The 21,800-nt window shown below is 49.9% G+C and overlaps 1 protein-coding gene across 6 annotated transcripts in view; it reads right to left on the bottom strand.

Annotated features, from left to right (window-relative positions):
* Positions 1-21,800, bottom strand: part of PNKD (PNKD metallo-beta-lactamase domain containing) — a 60,190-nt gene that overhangs the window by 13,073 nt on the left and 25,317 nt on the right. The window contains exon 1 of one of the 6 annotated variants that reach the window (XM_086719611.1): positions 6,732-6,934. The exons of 4 other annotated variants lie outside the window; for them this stretch is intronic. In XM_086719611.1, the coding sequence (XP_086575737.1) occupies positions 6,732-6,892 (161 nt within the window). In that variant the 5' untranslated portion in view covers positions 6,893-6,934. Of the gene's footprint in view, positions 1-6,731; positions 6,935-21,800 lie in introns of those variants that run through there. One more of the 6 variants, XM_086719613.1, reaches the window with a different exon arrangement.

Raw genomic sequence — 21,800 nt, 5'->3', positions numbered from 1 at the left:
CCTAGCCTCCCACCTAGCCGGAAGTCACTGCCCCATATAATGGGCCCCTACAGCTTCCTTTCTTTTGTTGCCAGAGGCAAGAAGCAGGAACTCACTCCCCAAGCCTCAGTTTCCTTCTCAGTGAAACCGGGTGCTCCTCCTCCTTGAAAGAGCAGCTCAGCCCCGAAAGGTCACATGATTTACAAGATGATGTTGACACCCCAGGGCCAATGTGGGATTCAAACTCTCTGCCATGGGGTTCCCAGGCATTGTCGGAAGCTGCGATGTATGCGTGCCTTGGTCAGCTGCATCAGAGTGATCTGGGGTTGCTGGTTAAACAGAAGATTCTTACCTTTTCCTCTTCTGCCTGCACCCCCACCCCCACCCAGATTCTCATCCAGCAGTTCTGGGGCCCAGAACTACCCACTGTCACCTCACCAAAAAGAAAAGAAAGTTCCTGGGGCGCCTGGGTGGCTCAGTCGGTTGGGCATCCGACTTCAGCTCAGGTTACCATCTCACGGGGTCAGTGAGTTTGAGCCCCACGTCGGGCTCTGGGCTGATGGCTCGGAGCCTGGAGCCTGCTCCGGATTCTGTGTCTCCCTCTCTCTCTGCCCCTCCCCCATTCATGCTCTGTCTCTCTCTGTCTCAAAAATAAATAAACGTAAAAAAAAATTTTTTTTTAAAAAAAGAAAAGAAAGTTCCTTAATTGGTCCTCTGGGACTTAGAAAAACCGCGCTGTGCAGATTGGGGAGGGGGGAGGGGGGAGGGGGAGAGGGGAGAGGGGGACAGCCTGCCTCGGTGATTCCCTGCAGTTGCCCTGAGGAGTCAGGGCTGGGACACAGCAACAGCCACCCCAGTGAGGGGTCACTGGCACTTTCACTCCCAGCCGCAGTGAACAGAGTGTGGCTTCTCCGGCTTCTGAGTCTGCACTTCCAGCCCCTTGGGAGGCCCCATGGGGCCTCAGCTGGGGACTGAGACACAACCCCTTCCCCTCCCCCCTCCCAGACACCCAGGGAGAGCACACAATGGAGCTCTTCTTCCCCTCCTCCCTCGGGCAGTCTCCCTATCCTGGGCGAGAGAGGCCTGAGGGCTCTCCTTAGCTCTCCCATCCAGCCCGGGCCCCAGACTCCACTGGGACCCGATGGGCAAGCCCAGGTGGCTGAGGCCTCTGGTCAAGAGGTCCTTTGGGCATCTGCCCTCTGATCCCCCAGGACCCAGCTTGCCCCAGGCTTTGCGTCTGACCTGACGCTCTTTATGAAACCAAACCCAGAAACTCTGTCTGAGGGCCGAGGGGCCTGGAAGGCGACCAGGACACAGAGCTGTGCTGGAACAGGCCTGCTCCCAGGACCCTTAGGAACAGAAAGAGGCTCAATGTTTTACGCTTTCTCAAAACTGAGGAAACTGAAGTTAATGAGACAGCTAAAATGGCCCTAGAGAGTGAGTTTCCTGAAGCTGCCAGCATGCCTGGTGGGGGGGGGGGGGGTGGAGGGGGGGGAGACTTCTCCATGCCCAAGAGAGGGGCAGTACCTGCACATGGTCAAAACAGGCCTGCCCTGGGGCGCCTGGGTGGCTCAGTCAGTTAAGCGTTTGACCGGCTCAGGTCGTGATCTCACAGTTTATGGGTTCGAACCCCGCATCGGGCTCTATGCTGACAGCTCAGAGCCTGGAGCTTGCTTTGGATTCTCTCTCTCTCTCTCTCTCTCTCTCTCTCTGCCTTTCCCCACCTTGTGCACTCTCTCTTTCAATAATAAATACATAAACTTAAAAAAACAAACAAACAAAAAACAAGCCTGCCTGGGAGACCACGGGGCCTATCTCCAGTCTCTATGCCTGTCCCGGGTTGGGCTTCTGCAGCCTTCACAGCCCTCTCAGGACTCCATCCATACCCCCCAGAGGGAGGAGAAGTCACTGCTGAGGGCTCTCAGGGAGGACCAGAGGCACAGCCATTGCTGGAGGCCTCTTGGCCATGTCTCCCTGCCTATAATCCCTGCCAAGAACCCTGGGTTTTGTGTGATTTGGATTCTGGTCTGTTTCAGCTTTCCCCTGCTCTCCCTCATCCCAATGCCAGGCCCTCTTGATTCAGTCCTGCTCCCTGGGCTTGGAGTCCAGTGGGGGAATCAGATCTGGGAACACCTAATGCAGGAACAAGCAAGAGTGTGTAATGAAAGCTTTAAGGGGGATGCCAGTGCCAAGGGTCACGACAGAGGCAGAGATGAATTTTGACTGGGGAGCAAGGGCAGGCTTCATGGAAAAGATGGCACCGGGGCCAAGCTTTTCATTCATTCCAAAAACTTGTAACAAGGGCCACCTCTGTGCCAGGCACTGTTCTGGGAGCTGAGATACAGGAGTGAAAGGAGATTCTTCCCTTGTGTGGCTCATATTCTGGTTGGGGGAGAAAACCAATAAACAAATAGACATGTCAATATATAGGATGTCATATGGTGATACGTACTATGGAGAACAATAAAGCAGGGCAGAGGGGATAGAGTACAGGGGAGTGAGTGCTGCTATTTTTACAGGGGATGGTCAGGGCAGGACTCCCCAGTACGGTGAAGTTTGGGCAGAGAGCTGAAGGGAGTGGGGCAGCAAATCATGTGGCCATCAGGGGGAAGAAGGTTCTAGTGAGAGAGAACAGCAGTGGCAGGGCGCAGAGGTAACCCTGTCTTGGAGTGTTCCGGGAAGAGTGAAGTGGCCGACTGGGCAGAATGAGCAAGGTGAACAGCATACCAGGTGAGGTGGGGGATGGGCTGCTCTCAGAGGGCCTTTAAGCCATTCTGGAGGGATCTGAGCAGAGAAGCGGCACATTTCTAACGTAAATCTTAACGGTTTTGTTCCAATTGCCGTGCTGAGAATACTTTGGGGGTACAGATGTCAAAGGAAGGAGTCAATTGAGGAGGCCTGGGAAGAGACTGTGGGTTGGCCCAGGGTGGTAACAGTGGAAGTGGGGATAAGTGTTTTCAGAGTTTGGACATATTTTTTCTTTTTTTTTCTTTTTTTTTTTTAAGCTAAACTCTACACTCAACATGGGGCTTCAACTCAAGACCCCAAGATCAAGAGTCATATGCTCTACTGACTGAGCCAGCCAGGCACCCCTGGGTATATTTTGAAGGTGAGCTTTGAGGATGCAACAAAACTCGACAGGTAGAGATGTAGGGAGGAAGGAAGGTCTGATAGGCCCAGACAGAAGTATAGAAAGAGCTCAGGGCTTGGGGAAGATGGCACTGGGCCAGGTGTGGAGGGGGTGTACCAGGGTCCCAAAGGCCTGGGTGAGGGGTGTGGACTCCATTCTGGAGGCATTGTGCCTTGGGGAAGGAAACACTCACTCAGGGCCATGCTTTGGAAACTACCCTGCAGCAAAGAGGCCACTGTGGATGCTGGAGCTGTAGCTCCCCAGGGTCCCAAAGGCCTGCAGAAAGGAAAAGGACCCTCTGCTCCCCTCATGCGGGGGCTGGCCCAGCCCACTGCCTCTACCCCAGCCTTCATTCAGGTCACAAGCAGGTGGGTCATTTACTCAAGAATCATCAGCCCAGGATTCTTGCCACTCCTTGAAATCAAGTCAGTGGACCTTACTGGCCCCAGAGGAGGGCGTTCCTCTTGCAGAAGTGGAGCAAGCAAGGTTTGTCCCAGGGCCAGTTGGTCTTACTTAGGTTGGGAGACTCAAAAAAGACCCTCTATGCCTAGGAATGAAGAGGGGGTTTGGTCAGGGAGGGTAGAAGGGCTTTGCCACCTAGGACTGTCTATCCCCAAAGGCTGGCTACCATCTACGTTCTCAGTTCTGTGAGACATTCCCAGCCCTGGATGAGCCCAGCCTTGTTCCCCATTCACCCCTGCCCCCTGAGGCTCTGCTCAGGGCCCCATTCTGCAACACCCCCTCAACTACCACTGAGAAGGCAAAGGGGCAAAAGGGAAACTGAGGCACGAAGTAGGTGGCACACATAGGAGAGTCCCACACCCTTGACCCCAGCCTCCGTAGGCATACCCTGCCACTCCCTGGGGAACTTGTCATGCCCTGTCTCCTGCCCCAGATTGGGTCCCTTTCACATGTTCCTTTCCCTTATTCCTGCAAAGCAGCAACCAGACTCTGTTCATATCTGTGATCCCACAATCCCAACCCAGAAGAGTTAGGAGTTCAATGAATGAATAAAGGGATGTGGGATTTCCTGAGGGGTGGGTGGACAGGATAGGCTTGGAAAACAGGAGAAGTAAGGAAGAAAGCTCCAGAAAGATCCTAGCTGGTGCCACCTTCACATCCATTCTCCATGCTACAGAATGAGCGAATGCTAACATTTCCCAAGCACTTACTATGAGCCAGACCTTTTGCACTTAATATGCACAATTTCATTTGATCCTCAAAGGATCCCCACAAGGTAGGTACTATCACCAGGCGCATTTTACAGACGCCAACAATTGAGGCATAGAGAGGCTGAGTTATCTGTCCAGGGCCCCATGGTTACTAAGCAACAAACCTAGGATTCAAAAGCAGATTTGTTGAACCCGCATGCCATGTGCTTCACTGTCTCCCATGCCCTGCAGAGTCTCGAATGTGTGTGTCTATCTCAGGTTAGCCTGGATCTACCCTCCGCGGTACCCAGTCATCCCCATCCCAAGGCAGCTGTGGTTATGTTTGAGGAAACCCCTTTATAAAATTGTCAAACACCAGTGATTACTGTTATTAATGATAATAATTACTCTTCTCTTAGTATTTCCATCACCTGCTTTCCAGCCCCCAATGGAACCTTCTATTTGTGTTCCTCTCAGCCACACATTTAGGGTGGAGTGTGCCCGTGAACTCTGCCCCTTCCCATCACGGCCTGTCCCGTCACCCCCCCCCCCCATCCTTCCTGGAGGCAACCCCACAGCAGCAACACCTGCCCATTTCCCCCAGACCATTTCCTGCTAACACCCCCTGTCCCTCCCAGCAGCAAGCGGCCTCTCCCCCAAGGGACTGGACTAATTGTTTCCCAGACCATGGAGGGGCAGGGTCTGGAATTCTGATTCCAGGCACGCCCTTCTGCTCTGCAAATTTTGGGAGGTGATCCCAAGGCAATGGTGAAATCCAGACACAGGAAAGCCCAACAGGAATACTGAATTCCAAAGAAGTTCTCCGAGAATTCCAAGTTTTGGGATTTGGAAACTCCCAGGTCCTAAGTTCTACGAATATCCAAGACCTCAGGATTCTGGGACAGCAATCTTGGGAATTCTTATTTCAGGACTTCTGATTCCAGTTCTTTGTGGAAACATCTATTTTCCACTTCCTCAGGCTGTTTGTATGACTTCAGCATTACCGATTTTGAAAGCCAGAAGTAAATTTTAAAAATCCTTCCCCAAATAGAGCTGTACAATTCCTAGAAATTTTGTGGGTCCCAGATATGAAATTATTTAAATGCTTGTAAAGCTCATTATTTTAACACTATTTGCAGAGCAATGGTGACTCGGTTGGAGCATGACCAAGAATGTGACCAATGTTGGGTGCCTGGCTGGCTCAGTGTTAGAGCATGTGACTCTTGATCTTGGGGCTGTGAGTTTGAGCCCCGAGCTCCATGTTGGGTTTAGAGATTACTCAAAAATAAATAAATAAATAAATAAATAAATAAATAAATAGCTTTAAAAAGGAAAAAAAAAAAAGAATATGACCAATGTTTGGGCCATTAGAGATGTGAATGCCCCAAAGGCACCCACGATTCTCTCTCCCCCCATGTTTTTCTGGTTTTCCCCCCACCAGGCCTTTAGATCTCTACTCCTTAGACTGAGTTTGAGTAGAATCCTAGGGCTGAAGCTTTTTGGAAGACCTGGGGTGGTCTGGGGAGGAGGGATAATCATACAATGTCCTCTCTGAAGCTCAGGAAATTCCCGGGCTTGGGCCCTCCCCCAAACCTGGCCAGTGGCCAAGGCTCCCACAGTTCCTGTCCCCATCAGAGCTGCCCTCAAGCTTGAGGTCCTGCCCCCTTGCCCTGCTGGCTGTGGGTACGGATTAGGGGCCCTAAGAAGCCCTTGGGGCCCTAGGAAGGCTTCTTGTGGTTTTTTCCCAGGCTCTTAGTGTCTCCATGGCAGATCAGAGCTGGTTACCGCCCTGGTCTGGCCCAGGAAAGGGTAAAAGTAGGGGGAAGGAAAGAGTGAGGACTCAGGAAAGGGGGTCTGACAGGAAAAAGTCATTGGAGGTCAGTGAACCTCGACAGATCTGAGTGAGTAGAGTCGGGTTTCACAGCCTGGGGCTTTGGACACGGGCCAGGGTCTGGGAATAGAAGGAAGGAGACAGAGTCCCTACACAGCTGGGACTCTAGCTTGAGACAGAAGCGCTTACACTGTGTGGTGGGGAGCTGGGTGATGGCGAGAAGGACAGGGACACATGGAAGGAGCCCGCCGTTCCCAGTGACACTCTGATGGTCTGAGGCATTCCTTCTGTTCTGCACCTGCCCTCTTTTTCCAGTTCCCTTGTCGCCAGCCCCTCATCTGGCTCTTTTCTTCAGCTGTCCTCTCATACCGCCTTTCCCTGGCCATCCTAGTCTGCCGCTCCAATCCTTCCCCAACGCATCCCATTTTTCCAGCCCCCCTCAACTCCTTCTCTTCCTCAGTCCCCCTAAATCAGTGGTTTCTCTAGCCCGCCTCTTCGATCGCCCTTCTCTGGCTCTGGATCCCCCAGCCCCCTCCCCACCCGAACCCTCAAGTCCTTCCCCCGGCCCCCGCCTCTCAGTCCCCTTTCCCCCCGCGCCCGCCTTCCCGAGCCCCGCATCCCGCCGGAGCCCGACACTAACCCGATTCGGAAGAGCAGCCGCTTGCTGCGCGCCATGAGCAGGCTGCGGAGGGTCCGCCGCGCTCGGCAGCTGCGGGGGCTCGCGAGCAGGACTAGAACGAGGAGCAGCAGCCCGCAGCCGGCGACCCACAGCCACGGCGCGGACCAGCCTGGCCAGGCCATGCTGGGGGCAGGCGCCCGCGGCGGATCGGGGGCGGGCGGGGCGGGGCGTTGCTAGGCGACGGCTCTGCCCTGGCCCCTTGGCAGGAACCAGTCTGGGATGGGGCCCCGCCCCCTGCACTGCCGGGCTGGGGGCCGTGGGGGGCATTCTGGCCCCGCCCCGCCCGGCGACTCGCGTTCGAACCCGCCCCCTCGCCACCGTCGGCGGGGCGCACGCCCCGAATGCCACCCGGCTGGTGGCGGCCTGGCCCCGCCCCCTCTGGCCGACCGGGAGGCGGGGCCGGTGTGGGCTTCTGACCTGCGCTAATCCGGGTCCAAGATCTCCAGTGGCCTAGGAGGGGACCGAAGCTCGAAGGTCCCCCCACCCCCCACCCCCGCCCGGCTTTCCTCCCACCTTCCCCCAACAGGGGACTCTGGGAGAGTCCCTGGAATGGTCCTCTTGGCGGGAAACCTTAGACAAACTTTTTCAGCGAACCTGGAAGATCACTTGGGCCAACTGCCATGCATTCATTTATTCATTCATTAAATTAGCATTCTCTGGCCTCCTATGTGCCAAGCACTATGCTGGACTCTGAGAGTGCAAGGGTCAAAGACACACAGCCTCTACATTCCCGGAGCCTACAACCTAGAATCTGCTGGCAAGGAAACAAACCAAATAAGCAAATAAATATAATTGCACATGCATTTATTTATGTTTATATACACACACACACACACATACATACATACATACATACATACTTGTGTGTGATTACAAAGTGTGCTGTTAGAAAGGGAGTGAGCATAGGGGGCAACGATATGAAGGACAGAGAGGACCAATTTAGATGGCAGAGGGCCTCCCTAAGCAGGTGACATGTAAACCATGCCCTGAAGGATAAAAGGTCACAGAGGCTCAGAGGGTGTGACTCAACCAGGATTATGCAACAGTAGGTGGCAGAGACGGGACTAGGACCCTGGTATCCTGCCCCCCCAAGCCCAGTGGGATTTCCACATCATTCCCCCCGCCCCCTGCCTCCCACTCCCTGCATTGCTGCCTTCCTGATGGGTTCCAGAAGTTGCTGAGGTCGGTGGGAGGGAAGTAGAGGGCAGGCGCGGTGACACCTACAAATTTGGGCAAACCTTCTGGCTCCAGCCCTGGCCCTGGCCCAGAACAAGGGAAGGAAATGCTGTCAACAGTCCAGTAAGCTCTCTGTCCTGCTGGGAGATGGTTGGGGAGGGTAGCAGGGGAGGCAGTGCTCCTGTTTTCTTCCCTGCTGCCTGTGCTCTGGCCTGAGAGGCTGGATAAACTGGCCCATGTACTCTCCTTCTCATGGACTCTGATTAGACAGCTGGATCTAAAGGCTGGGGCCCCAGTGTGGAGAGCATGGAAGTGTAGGATCAATACGGACAATGAGTTGGAGGCCTCATCCCCACCCTTCAAAAAAGCCAAGAGATGGGTTGATTTATCCCCAGACTGGAGTGTAATCCTAACGCCTAATCCTGGTTTCATTCAGAAACCCCAGACATGGACTTTCTCTTATGTGGATGCATCTCTTATGTAGATGCAACAGAGCCTATGGCCTGCTCCCTCCCTGTCCCCTTGCCCAGCAATTCAGCTCCTTCTCCATGCCTGGCACACCAAGGGCTGTCAGGAAAAAAAAAAAAAAGTGTATAGATAGATATAGATATAGATATAGATATAGATATAGATATAGATATAGATATAGATATATAGATATATAGATATAGATATCAGATAGAATGGAATTAAGCCCCTGCCGTTAGCTTCCCACCTATGAGTGCCATGCTAGAGGCGGAGGGGAGAGAAGACTGACAGGCTACTTTGCAGAAAGCCCTTCTAGGCCAAGGGACTTTGTGTGTCTCTAAATCTGTGTCTCTACATGTAAAGGGAAGAATTATGAAACCTCATCAAAAGCCATCATGAACACACCTTTCTGGTAAGGCTGTGCCAGGCATTACATTGAGAAATCAAAACACAGTCTCTGTCATCTGAAACAGGAAATGCAGGCTCAGGCATGAATGATTGAGTCCCAAATCTTCAGCCACACACACATTGACAAGATGACAGATAATCATCCAAGATACATTTTATGAAATACATGAAGCCAGGACGGGTAGGGATAAGGAGTGAGAGTGGGTGTTTTAGGGGACTCACGTAGGCTCAGGAAGCCCTCTTCTCCTTCCCTAGACTGCTCTGGAAGACTTCCAACATCTGCTCCAAGTCTGCTTTAAAGATTTTATTTTTTAAGTAATCTCTGCACACAACGTGGAGCTTGAATGTATGACCCCAAGATCAAGCGTCTCATGCTCCACTGACTGAGCCAGCCAGGTACCCCAGAATCTGTTTTAGTTTCATCTCCTCTCCCATGAGAATCTTCTGTCCCAGCCAGACTGATGCCTCATTATTTACCCCCTCCTGCACTTTATACGTTATGATACCCAACTGCTTGTGTGTCCCTGAACCCATCACATTGCTTCACACCCTTGTGACTTTGTACATGCTGTGCCTTCTGCCTGGAGTGTCATTCATCCTTCGTTCCCCAAAGACTCAGATCAGAAGTGCTCTCTTCAAGAAGGCTTTTCTCAGGGCACCTGGGGGGTAGCTGGGTTGGTTGAGCGTCTGACTCTTGATTTCAACGCAGGTCATGATCTCACAGTTTGTGTGTTCGAGTCCTGAGTCGGGCTCTGTACTGACAGCAAGGAGCCTGCTTGGGATTCTTTGTCTCCCTCTCTCTCTCTCTGCCCCTCCCCTGCTTGCACACGCGCTGGCTCTTTCTCAAAATAAGTATACATTAAAAAAAAAGAAAAAGAAAAAGAAAGCTCTTCTCGAACCCTCCCACTCCAGCATGGGCTTATGCATGTCCCCCCTTGTGCCACTAGGTCTTGTACATAATGCTATCTTTCAATGCAATACCTCATGCTGTATATTTTTTTGTACGTGTCTATCTCAGACTCTAGAGTCTTGAAGACTTTACTGTCTTCCTGAAGAGTAGGGACTAAGGTTTAATTTATTCATCTTTGATGTGAATCTCCAGTGTCTGGGGTGGTACCAGACACATACCAAATACTCACAAATGTTCTTTTGGAGACAGAAACAGAGAGAGAGAGAGAGAGAGAGAGAGAGAGACCACGAGCAAGTGGGGGAGGGGCAGAGGGCTCCACTCCCAGAATGGAGGGCTCAATCCCACAACTGTGGGATCATGACCTGAGTCAAAATAAGAGTTGGATGCTTAACAGACTGAGCCACCCAGGTGCCTCACACAAATGTTCTTTGAAATGGCCGACTCCATCGCTTCTTGGCCTTTTGGCTAAGGTCAAGTGAAATGGCCAACTCCAAGGCTCCTGCCTGATGGGACCAAGCCTGTCTCTTCCACCTTCTCAGATGCCATTCTTACCCTTGTTTCTACAGACCAGGCACACTGTTCCTCAAATGTGCAAGGTCATCCTCACCGCAGGGCCTTTGCTCATGCTCCCTCTTGGAACACTCTTCCCTCAGTTCTTTGAATAGGTAGCAGCTTCTCATCCATTGGGTCGCAGCTCAAATGCCAACCCCTCTGGGATGGAAATAGCCTGTATCTTGAGCTGACTGGTGACTGCATGGCTTATACCAGGAGCTCCCTATAGGGGTGAAATTGCCTCCCGGAAGACATTTAGCAAAGTCTGGAGACATTTCTGATTGTCACAAAAGGGAGAGGGAGGCGTGCTACCGCCATCTGGTAAGTAGGGGCCAGGGATACTGCTGAAACATCCTGTGATGAACAGGACGGCTCCCACAACAAAGATTTATCCAGCCCCAAATGTCAATAGTACAGACATTGAGAAATCCTTGCATATGCAAATGTGAAAATTCACCAGACCGTGCCCTAAAAATGCGTGCATTTACCAAATTTAGGTTATATGTCAAATTAAAGAAAAAACGTTACCCTCTGAGAGGCCTTCGTTGCCCACCCCATCACTCTCGATTATACTGCTCTGCTCACTTCCTTTGTCACACTTTGCACAACATGACATGATTTTGTGATTCTTGTCTGCCCCCCTGCTACATTCCATTTCTGCTACATGGAATGTGAGGCCCATGAAGTCAGGGAAGGATCTGTCTGTCTTTGCACCACTGTATTCCCGGCGGTGTGCACAATGCCTGGCTCAGAGCAGGTGTCCAGTTCAGTGTCTGTTGAACGAGTGAGCGCATGATAGAAACAAAGAATGAATGAATGATAATTTGGTTATTGCCACTGAGTGCCGTGACTGTTGCAAGACTGGAGTTCTGAGCATAGGTTCCGTCCGTGCAGGACGGCTGTGCAGAAGCCATGCCCTACGCAGGAGGAAAGCTGGTGAACAGGGAGTCAGACCCAGCCTGGTGACTGCCCATGTTTCATACCATTAGGGCAGGCTGCAGAAGAGCCAAGTCTGAGGAACTCCTCTTTTCCCATGACCTCCTCCCTTGAGCAGCCTGGGGTGCGCTGGCAAGGCTAAGGTTTGCTTCTGTGACTCTCCTAGGAGAGACTCACTTAATGACCTGAGTCAGGTGGCCGGAAGCCGTGCCATTCTGGCCTGTGATGTGATGGTTTTAGAGCTCAACTCCCAAAGAGTAAGCCTCCTTCCAGGTTCCTGGGGTGGGCCACGGGTTCTGGAATCTGCCCCTTATCCACTTGCCATCTCAGGTCGTCTGTCCAGGGTGTCTGAATCCTGTCTTCCCAACTGGCCTGGGACCTTCCATTAGGATTGAGAGCCTGCCTTCATCTCGTATCATGGCTCAAGCTTAATGCCGGGTGCTTGGCTGGCATTCAGGAGATCATGGTATTGATGGTGATGATGATGATGATGATGATGATGATGATGGCAATGCCAGTGACAATGAGCGATCATGAAGCAGCTGATATGGAAGAACTGTTTGAATATTAGAGAAAAGAGACATCTTGTTGGACCAGGGTGGAACAGTGAGTTCAGTGTAGAAAAATTCGCCAGATGCAGCAGTGGTGGCTAGCATAATCTGGCCCCCACGCAGCCCAGCCCCATTCACATCAGTCTGTACCCTCATCTGCTGCCCCCACGCCGAGCTCACCTTCCCATTGTGGACCTCCCTCCAAGGCGTGTGCCATACACCCTGCAACCGTGGTTTGCATAGCAACAATGCCTCTGACATCTTCTGCCTCCTCACAGCCTGCCCTGTCCTGACGGACCATGACCCCTCTCTTCTATTCCCTTCCTCCCTCCTGCTGCCCTGCCTTCTGGAGGAGAAACCTTCAGCCTCCCACATTTGTCATGTGCCGTTCCAGGTCAAGATCATTGCTCCTCCTGCCTCATTTGAAAGCTTCTCTCCACTCTTCCTCATCAGTCCGACCACTGACCCAGCCCAGACTCTGAGGAGTTAGACACCTGTTTTGGTCTTCCTGTCTACTTCCTGCCATCAGGGAATTGCAACAATCATGGCTCACTGAAACTTGCAGCTCAGCAGTTCTCAAACTTTAGGGAATCTAAGAACTACTCGGGGAGCCTGTTAAAATACAGAATCCTGGGCCTCTCCCACAAAGATTCCAACTAGGTAGGTCTGGCCGGGGCCCAGGAATCTGCATTTTGCATAGGTAACACTGAACGCTGCCTTGGCCTCACTTCCTGACCTCAACTCCAAGGCCTTCGGTGCAATTCGGTGAGTAGGTGTGACCTACTCACGTGGTCACACCCTCCAAACTTCTCTACCCTGAAAACTTCAACTCCAGTGTCCTTCCCTCTGACCCCTCAGCCCCACGACCTGTACTCCTTTATCTCTAACCCCTAAAACCATGTGCTTTCTCCCAGCCCCTCAGCCCCTCCTGCCCACATTTCTTCCCTCCCAGTGAGAACTTGGATTCAGTCCCTTGAACCACTCACCACCTGTCAGCTTCCTCACCCACCTTGTCCCTCCATCGTTAGCCTACCAATCTCCAGAGACCTACCTGTACCAACCTCACAGTCACTCACCTTTTCAAACCTCATGGACAAAGCTGGAGAAGATGGCCATCCAATGTGAATTAGAGCCTCTACAATTCAGGGACCCCCGACACCCCTCTGGGACCCCTAACACCTATACTTGACAGTGCTTTGACTTTGCCGAGATGCCCTCTCATTACCTCCAATTGCTATTGGAGATCTCAGGCACACCTCCACTTCCTTTACTTTCAGCCAATATCCTTAGAGGAGATAAGGTCTGTGCCCACCCACCATCTACAAATTCTGCTTCTTCCATATGAATTTTTAGAGGAAATGCTATTAGCCTTGTTCATATCTTCAACTGGTGTTCCTCCTGGCCGCTGCTTTTCCTCACCCTACGAGCAAAGTTGAGTATCTCACTGCCTTACAAACGTCCCTTGACTGTGGGTCCCTTTCTAGATTCTATTCTGCCTTTATCTCAACTTTCCTGAAAGTTAGTCTCCATGGGTTTGGTAGATTGTATTTCAGTTCTCAATTCTTTCTTTCTTTTTTTTGTTTTCCTTCGGTTCTGAAATTCTTCATCCTTCCCCGTAAACACATCCTTTGTTATGTGACTATGCACATTTCCATAAAGGCAAAATAGACTCCCCCATGCCATTGATGTTGGGCTTGGTTTTGTGATTTGTTTTGGTCAGTGGAATGTTAGCAGACATGATATAAGCAGAGGTCTTAAACATGCAATTGTGGTTGAACCCGGTCTCTGTATATGGATACATATACATGCCTTTTGCTGTAAGAACATCCCTCGGGTCTTTGCTGGTCTAAGGAGGATGAAAAACATGAAGCCAACTTGACCTCACTCCAGCTTAGAAGCCAGCCCAGCCCTGCAGAGTTCAGCCTAGATCAGCTGAAACTTAGCCTGCCCACAGATGCCTGAGAGAATAATGCTTATTGTTGTATACATCTCAGTTTCAGATTTGCTTGTTATGCAGCATTATTGCAACAATCACTGATGGAGACGGGGGAAGCAAAAATGTTTAGCTATTAATGGTGCTGGAAACGATGCTTGGACAACTGATTAGCTATTCGGAAAAGAGCACTTTAGGCCTGTGCCTGGCAGAGTATACCGAAATAAATTCCAAGTGAATTAAAGTGTTAAGGACATAAAATTAAACCATACAAAATTAGGGGTGCCTGGGTGGTCCAGCCAGTTAAGCGGCCACCTTTGGCTCAAGTCATAATTTCACGGTCCATGAGTTCAAGCCCGCATTGGGCTCTCTGCCATCAGCACAGAGCCTGCTTCAGATCTTCTGTCTCCTTCTCTCTCTGTCCCTCTCCCACTAGTGCTCTCGTGCTCTCTCTCTCTCAAAAATAAATAAACATTAAAATAAAACATACAAAATTAGAAGAAAATTAAATGCATGTTCAACCTCTGGACAGTGGAAGACTTTCTAGGGCTAAAAGCAATAGAAGCATTTTTCTAATTTTTTAATAGGCATATATTACCATTAAACTCAGAGAAAAAGCAACTAGAGACCTAACAAGGGAAACAATTACCCTTTCAGCTACTTAAAAATTTTTTAAACCTTTTGTATATTAAAAGAAAACATGCACATACACACAAACAAGAGAAAAAGCCAAAAACAAAAAACGTAGAAAATATTTGCCCCAAATTTGTCAGAGTTAATCTACTTAGTAAATAAATAAAGACCCTTTTTAAAAAATATTTTTTTGGGGGGCGCCTGGGTGGCTCAGTCAGTTAAGCGTCTGACTTCGGCTCAGGTCATGATCTGTGGTCCATGAGTTCAAGCCCCACGTCGGGCTCTGTGCTGACAGCTCAGAGCCTGGAGCCTGTTTCAGATTCTGTGTCTCCCTCTCTCTCTGACCCTCCCCCATTCATGCTCTCTCTCTCTCTCTCTGTCTCAAAAATAAATAAATGTTAAGAAAAAAAATTTTTTTAATATTTTTTTGAAAGTTTATTTATTTATTTTTGAGAGAGAGGACATGAGCAGGAGAGGGGCAGAGAGAGAGAGAGAGAGAGAGAGAGAGAGAAAATCCCAAGCAGGCTCCACACTGTCAGCAGGGAGCTTGACACAGGGCTTGATCCCATGAACCCTGAGATCATGACCAGAGCCAAAGCCAAAAGTCAGAGGCTTAACTGACTGAGACACCCAGGTGCCCAAATAAGGATGTTTCAAATATAAGTACTCTAATAAATGAGAAAACCTGAAGAGCCCAATTAACAAAGGGATAAATGGCTAATATACATGAAAAAATTTTAAACTCTTAACATCTATAGTGAAATTAAATTTCTTAAATTAAAAAAATCCAGAAAATGCCAGCTAAATAATGAGATATGATTTTCATCTATCCAAATGGAAAAGAATAAGACTAATAAAATAAAGACTAAGGTTTTACAGACTATGGGAAGATGGGTATTCATATGCTGCTTGTGATGATTATTAATTGGTACAATTTTCTAGAGAGCAATTCCCGTTCATATGTGTGTGTTTTTTTTTTTATCAATACATGTGTGGCAGATCCTGCTGGTTGATTAATACCCATTCTCCATCCCCTACCCCATTTCCCTTGCTAACCCCTATTTTGCTAGCTCTCTTATGAACTGCCGTAGCCTCCAAGTGAGCCCCTTCCCAGCCCCAGTGGGTGGATCTTGATTGGTCCAAGCCACTTGGTGCACTCACTGCCCCGCCATGTAATTGGTTAGACCCAGGAATGTGATGCAATTCTTGCCATTAGATAATAATAGCAAATATTTATATAGCACAAATCACATGCCAGGCACTGCGCTAAGTGCCTTTATGCAGAAAACTCTCAGCTCCCACGACAGCCCTATAAGTCAAATAGCTATAATTCCCATTGCACAGATAAGAACATCGAGGCACCGAGAGATCAAGTCAATTGCTCCACGTTGTACAGCTGTGAGGTGGGGCAGGAAATAGGCTGCAGGCCTTCTAGGGAAGGTTTTCCTTGTGATCGAAAAGGGATACAATAGGACTGTGCGCTTCTTTGGCTCTGCCTGTGATGCCTGGAACGGCAGCTGCCAATTTTAGGACTTTGAGGAAGGAGCCTAAGAGGGTATTGCAATACACTGGAGATGGCAGAGCACAAGTGAGGATGGAACCAGTGTCCTTGAAGACATAACCAAGTCCCTGTATTAACCAGTCTGGATTACCTTGCCCTTGGACTTCTCATTATGTGAAAGAAAAATTGTCCTCATTGTTTAAGCCACTTTTAGCCGTTGTTTTTGTTTCTATTTTTAGATACTTGCAGCCCCAAACACTCAAATACTGTGGGTAGAATTTCCATTTCAATATAAAGGGGGGAAACATGATGCCAAAGTGTATATATTTTATATAATTGATATGATTTCTGTAAACAAAAATGCATAGAAAAACCTCTAAGATGCTACCAGTGATGACTGTTGACTGATGAACTTATGGGGTACCCCTTGTTTTCTTTTTTTATATTTTAAAAATATTTTCTGCCCTTCTAGAATGAGATTGTATTATTATTTTAACCAAAAAGATTATTTTAGGGGTGCCTGGCTGGCTCAGTCAGTAGAGCATGCGACTCCTGATCTCAGGGTCATGAGTTCAAGCCCCACGATGGGGATAGGGTTTACTTAAAAAAAAAATTTTATATTGTTTTATTAAAATAAATAAAGCATTCCTCCTTCCTGCCTTTCTTTCTCACTCCCCACTCATTCTCAGGCCACTCAGCTGAGCTTCTGCCCCCACCAGTCCATCCTGATTTGGCTCTTGACTCCTACAACGTCAACCCCCTTTGTCACTGTTCAGTCCTGGTCACCTAACCTCTGGGCAGAGCCTTCTTTTTGCTTTGCCTTCCTGTCATGGTCTCTTCCGACTGTTCTCCCATACGCATCCCGTTCTGCTGCTGCCACTCACGTGTCCAGTTCCCCAGAGTTCATGACGTAGCCCTTAAATTTCCAGAGCCATGTTCACTGCTTTCTTTCCCTGCCTCAGTCTGACGTGGAACGCATCACTCCCAAAGAGGAAAGTACACCTTGGCTTCCCTCTCGAGTTCCAAATCGAAATGCCCATCCTCTTTCCGGTCATCTCCAGGTGTGGCAGAGCAGGTGTAGAGGGGCCTCAGTCTATTTCGTGGCAAAAGGGACCGAGGATCCATACGGAGCTATTCTGATGATTAACTGTGATTACCCAGGGAACGTACATGGTGCCTGGCTCATCGGAGGTGTTCTTTCAATGATGTTATTGAATCTTGTATCATTCTTGCAACACCAATGTCTGGTCCTCATATGTGCTCAAGTACACATTTTATGAATGGATGCAAACAAAGGGTGTGATCCTTCCCCCTCCATTCCCCACTGCCATCACCCAAATTTGGGCCCTGGGGTCCTAACACCCAGTCCACCGCAGACACCTGTAGCCCCCCCCCCCCCCCGGCTTACATGCACTATCAGACAAAGCCTTTGGAAGCCCAGCTCTCAATCAGGTCTGACCCCCTGCTCAAAGCCAGTGTCTACACCATTAAATTCACATTGCTTGACTTAGCAATATGGCCTCAACCCAGTTTTCCAGCATTTTATGCTCCCACTGCTCCCTTCCACGTGCCCCCCACCCCTCCAGTCGGCCTGCCCTGGTCACTGTCCTGGGGTTTTTGCCCCCTACATCTGCCCCACCACACCTGGAGAAATCCTCTGAGGCACACTTCTGCCTCCGCACAGCCTAGGCGATCTAATACACTCCCAGAAATAGCTGTAATTAATTAAGGACGATTCTCAGTTCAGGGAGTTCTGCAGGCTCTCCCACAGGGTGGAAGGGAGGAGTGTGAGGGCAGTCCCCAGGGAGACTGCTATGTCTTCTCTGGGAGTACAGCTATTTTATTTTATTTTATTTTATTTTATTATATTTTATTTTATATTTTTGAGAGAGAGAGAGACAGAGAGACAGAGACAGAGAGACAGAGCGCAAGCGGGGGGGGGGGGGGGTGGCGGGCAGAGAGAGGGAGACACAGAATCCGAAGCAGGCTCCTGGCCCTGGGCTGTCAGCACTGAGCCCGATGCGGGGCTTGAACTCACGAACTACGAGGTCATGACCTGAGCTGAAGTCTGATGCTTAACTGAGTCACCCAGGTGCCCCGTATACAGCTCCTTTAAAACTGAAAGTAAATGCAACCTCCTTTCCGAAGCCCCTTCTGATCACAACTGGTCATTACTCTATCTCCAGCCTCTAGTAAAATGCATGCTGCATAGTTTTCAAAAGGAAATGAATAGTTTGAAACGTAACCCTCACTATTTCTGACCTTGAACTGTCGGGGGGGGCGGTCCACTGGGAGAGCCACTGTATGTGGTTTCCAGGACCATGGCCTCCCCTGTCTCCTCCCTCATCCCGGCACCTAGCATGGTGCTGGAGTCAGTGCAGAGTGATACGTGCGGGCTCGGGTGCGGGGAAAGGAAGACCAGAACTAGGGTGAGCGATGCTCTAGTCTGCACTAGGTATGGGCTGTGCCTTGTGTGTGTTATTTCATCGTCCTAACAATTGTGTAAGGCAGACGATGACGTCCTCACGTTAGAGATGGACAAACTGAGGCTCGGGTAGGCTAAGTGACGCACCCCATCCCAGAGCTAGTAAGCGACAGAGCCAGAATTCAGTCCTAGTTTTGTGTGACCCCAAATCCCAGGCTCATCCCCCTGACACTGTGTTGCCCACCGGGGTAGAAGATGGTTCGGTCAGAGTTTTCCAGGAAACACGCCAACTAACGACTCGAGGAGAGCTTTGTGAATGGCATACAAGGCCAAGCGTGCGGTGTAGGAAACACAAGGGATAGTGCAACTCCCCAGGGCTAGTGACAGTGAGGCCCTGGCACCACCTCTAGGCCCGACAGGCGAGGGGATGGAGCAGGTATGGAACCTGGAGGGACAGAGATGTGTGGACAGGGGCACCTGACCTTGGGTTGAGGGATACTGGGAACTTTGGTTCAGGACTGAGCCAGTCTGTGGTGACCCTTCAGGAGGGGGAAGGAGAACAAATACCCTGACTTTGCTCGCTCCTTGCCTCCCCTCTCTCCATTGGCCAAACCCAACTGAAGCTGGAGAACTGAAGTCCCACCGACGACGTGTCCGCACAGGCCAGCTCTGCGCACAGCGGAGCAGGGTAGAGATGAATGTGGGGGGCACGTGGGAGACGGCTGGCCAAATGAGGCCCAAGAAGATATGTGGGTTTGGGGGGGTCTGTGACGGAAGTGCACTGATTCTTCAGAGGTGGAGGCCCACCACCGCCTTGGACCCGTGCGGAGAACCGCTCCTAACTAGCCTCCCTGCTCTCACGCTCCGCCCCTCCCCCCCCTCCCCCAGCCCATTCTCCGCTCGGAGCCAGGGCATGGTCTTAAAATACGAACCAAATCATGCCTCTCCCCAGCTCGGAACCATTCAGTGACTTCTCTTTGAAGTAAAATTCAAAATCTTTAAGGGGGACCAAGAGGTCCTGTAGATCTGGGCCCCGCCCACTTCCCAGTCTCCTCTTAGGCCACGCCCCAGGGCTCACCCTCACCTCAAAGTACCCGGAGGACCCCCCCACTCCCCCGCACTATCGACTTCCGGGTAGCCTCCACCGCCTCCTCACAGCTTGTTCCTTCGGTGGAGAATGACCACAGCATGCCTGCCACCGCCCCACACACGTGCGCACACACACATCCACACACCCCACACACATCACATAGCATATACATACACACAGATACACATACCACACACCGTACGTCACGCGCGCGCGCGCGCGCACACACACACACACACACACACACACACACACACACACACGGCCCATCTGACTCAGGCTACTCTTCAATTCTTCAAAGCCACCCTGTCGGGCAGCTGCCTTGGCCTCTCCAGTTGCCAGGAGGTCCCATGTACTGCTCTCTTAGGGCACCACGCCCATTTCTCTTCGGCGTAGGTGTTACTGTTTGTCGTGATATATTCACCAGTGAGAGCGCTTGCTCCGGTCTGTCTTCCCCACTGGAGGTTCCAAGAGGGCAGGAGCTGTATTTACGGTTTCCCTCCCGTCTAGCCGCCCCGTAGTGCAGGGCTGAGGGCATGGTTCACCCCTCAGCGCCCCCAGCAGCACTTGACGAGTTAGTACAACAGGACCGGGCGTCAGGCCTGACTCCGCAGCTCCTCGCCACCGCCACCGTGAGCCCGCGTGTGCGTTCTACTGCTCTGAGCTCAGTTCCTTTTCAAATTGACTTCTTATTATGGAGAATTTAGAGCCACTAAACGAAAGAGAAAATACTAGAAGGCGCTCTCCTATCCCCGTTTTCTAACTTCAACACTGGTCAACTTGTGGGTTTGGTTTCTTTATCCATAGGTAAGAAAGATTAGGGTGATCTTCAACCTTTTTTGACCATGACTCACAATAAGGACAGTTTTCGTGGAGACTCATACACACTAGACGAGTCAACAAAACTAAAGCAAAGTTACACGTAATAATAGTGCTTGTATCCTCATTGTTTTCTGGTCTATTTTTTCACTGTCGGTATGACCCACTTAATTGAATTCACTAATGGGTCATGATCAGCAATAAAAGGACACTGCACTGGATGATCTTCCACCTATCTAGAAAAATTCTTGCCAAACAATGATAGTCAGATCCTGCCCCCTAGTGGTCATGTTTGGAACTGAGCTTGTCTTCCTAGAGGTCAATTTTTTTCAGTAAATAAATTCATTTCAGTAAAAAGTGCCGAGTTCAGGACCTATGCAAGGCATCTGGGGAGAACCCGGGGGGGGGGGGGTGTCTGCGATGAATTACAGCACAGACCTTGGCCCCGACTCTTCCTCCAGTTGATGACCAGCATAACTGCTATAGATCTGTGCTGGCCAATATGGTAGCCACCAGCCCCATGTGGCTATTGAATACTTGAACTATGTCTAGTGTAACTGAGAAATTGAATTTTAATTTTGTCTTATTTCAATTCATTTAAACTTCAATATAAAAATCAACACTTATTTCAGTTACTCAAATATGTATGGAACAATACTTTTTCAACTGTACGTTTTTTATAACATCTAGATAAAGAGTCAATATTTCTGATGAAAATTTAACGTCCATATTGAGATGTGCTATAAATGTAAACGAGATTTCAAAGTCCTAGCATGAAAAAAATCCTGCCAATTTAATTTTTTATACTTGGTTAAATGTTGGAATAGTGTTTTTGGATATGTTGGGTTAAATAAATAATTAATTAAAATTCATTTCACGTGCTTACTTTTACTGTTTACTTTATTTTTAAATTTTATTTATTGATTTTGAGAGAGAGAGTGAACAGGGGAGAGGCAGAGAGAGGGGGAAAGAGACAGAATCCTAAGCAGGCTCCATATCGTCAGTGCAGAGCCTGATGTGGGGCTCGAACTTACAATCACGACCTGAGCTGAAACCCAAGAGTCAGATGCCCAACTGACTTAGTCACCTAGGTGCCCCTATTTTTACTTTTTAAATGGGCCTAATGGAAAATTTTTAACTACTTATGTGGCTTAAATCATATTTCTAATGAATAACACTCTCAAGACTGGAGTTCTTCTGACATCTCTCCTTCCAGCCCCTCCTGTGTATCTTGCATCCTTGATGGAGGTGAAGGAAGATGCTAGAATCCTCAATCAGACTGGGTAGGGATGGGGACAGGGATTAGGAATTAAGTGTTGGCCAGGGGCACCTGGGTGGCTCAGTCGGGTAAGTGTCCAGCTTTGGCTTGGGTCATGATCTTGTGGTTCATGAGTTTGAGCCCCAAATTGGGCTCCACGCTGGCAGTGCGGAGCCTGCTTGGGATTCTCTTTCTCTCTCTCTCTCTCTCTCTCTCTGCCCCTTTCCCACCTGTGCTCTCTCTCTCTCTCTCTCAAAATTAATTAATTAATTTTTAAAAAGGAGTTAAACATTGGCCAAATTAAGGTTGGGATGCCTATGGCCTCGTCTGGAAGAGTGCGGTCCACCAGGCAGCAGTGACTTGCCTGGAG

This window comes from Puma concolor, chromosome C1 (genome assembly GCF_028749965.1).
Source record: "Puma concolor isolate L17-30 chromosome C1, mPumCon1.1.hap2, whole genome shotgun sequence".
NCBI lineage: Eukaryota > Metazoa > Chordata > Mammalia > Carnivora > Felidae > Puma > Puma concolor.
This window is presented reverse-complemented; position numbering and strand designations above follow the sequence as displayed.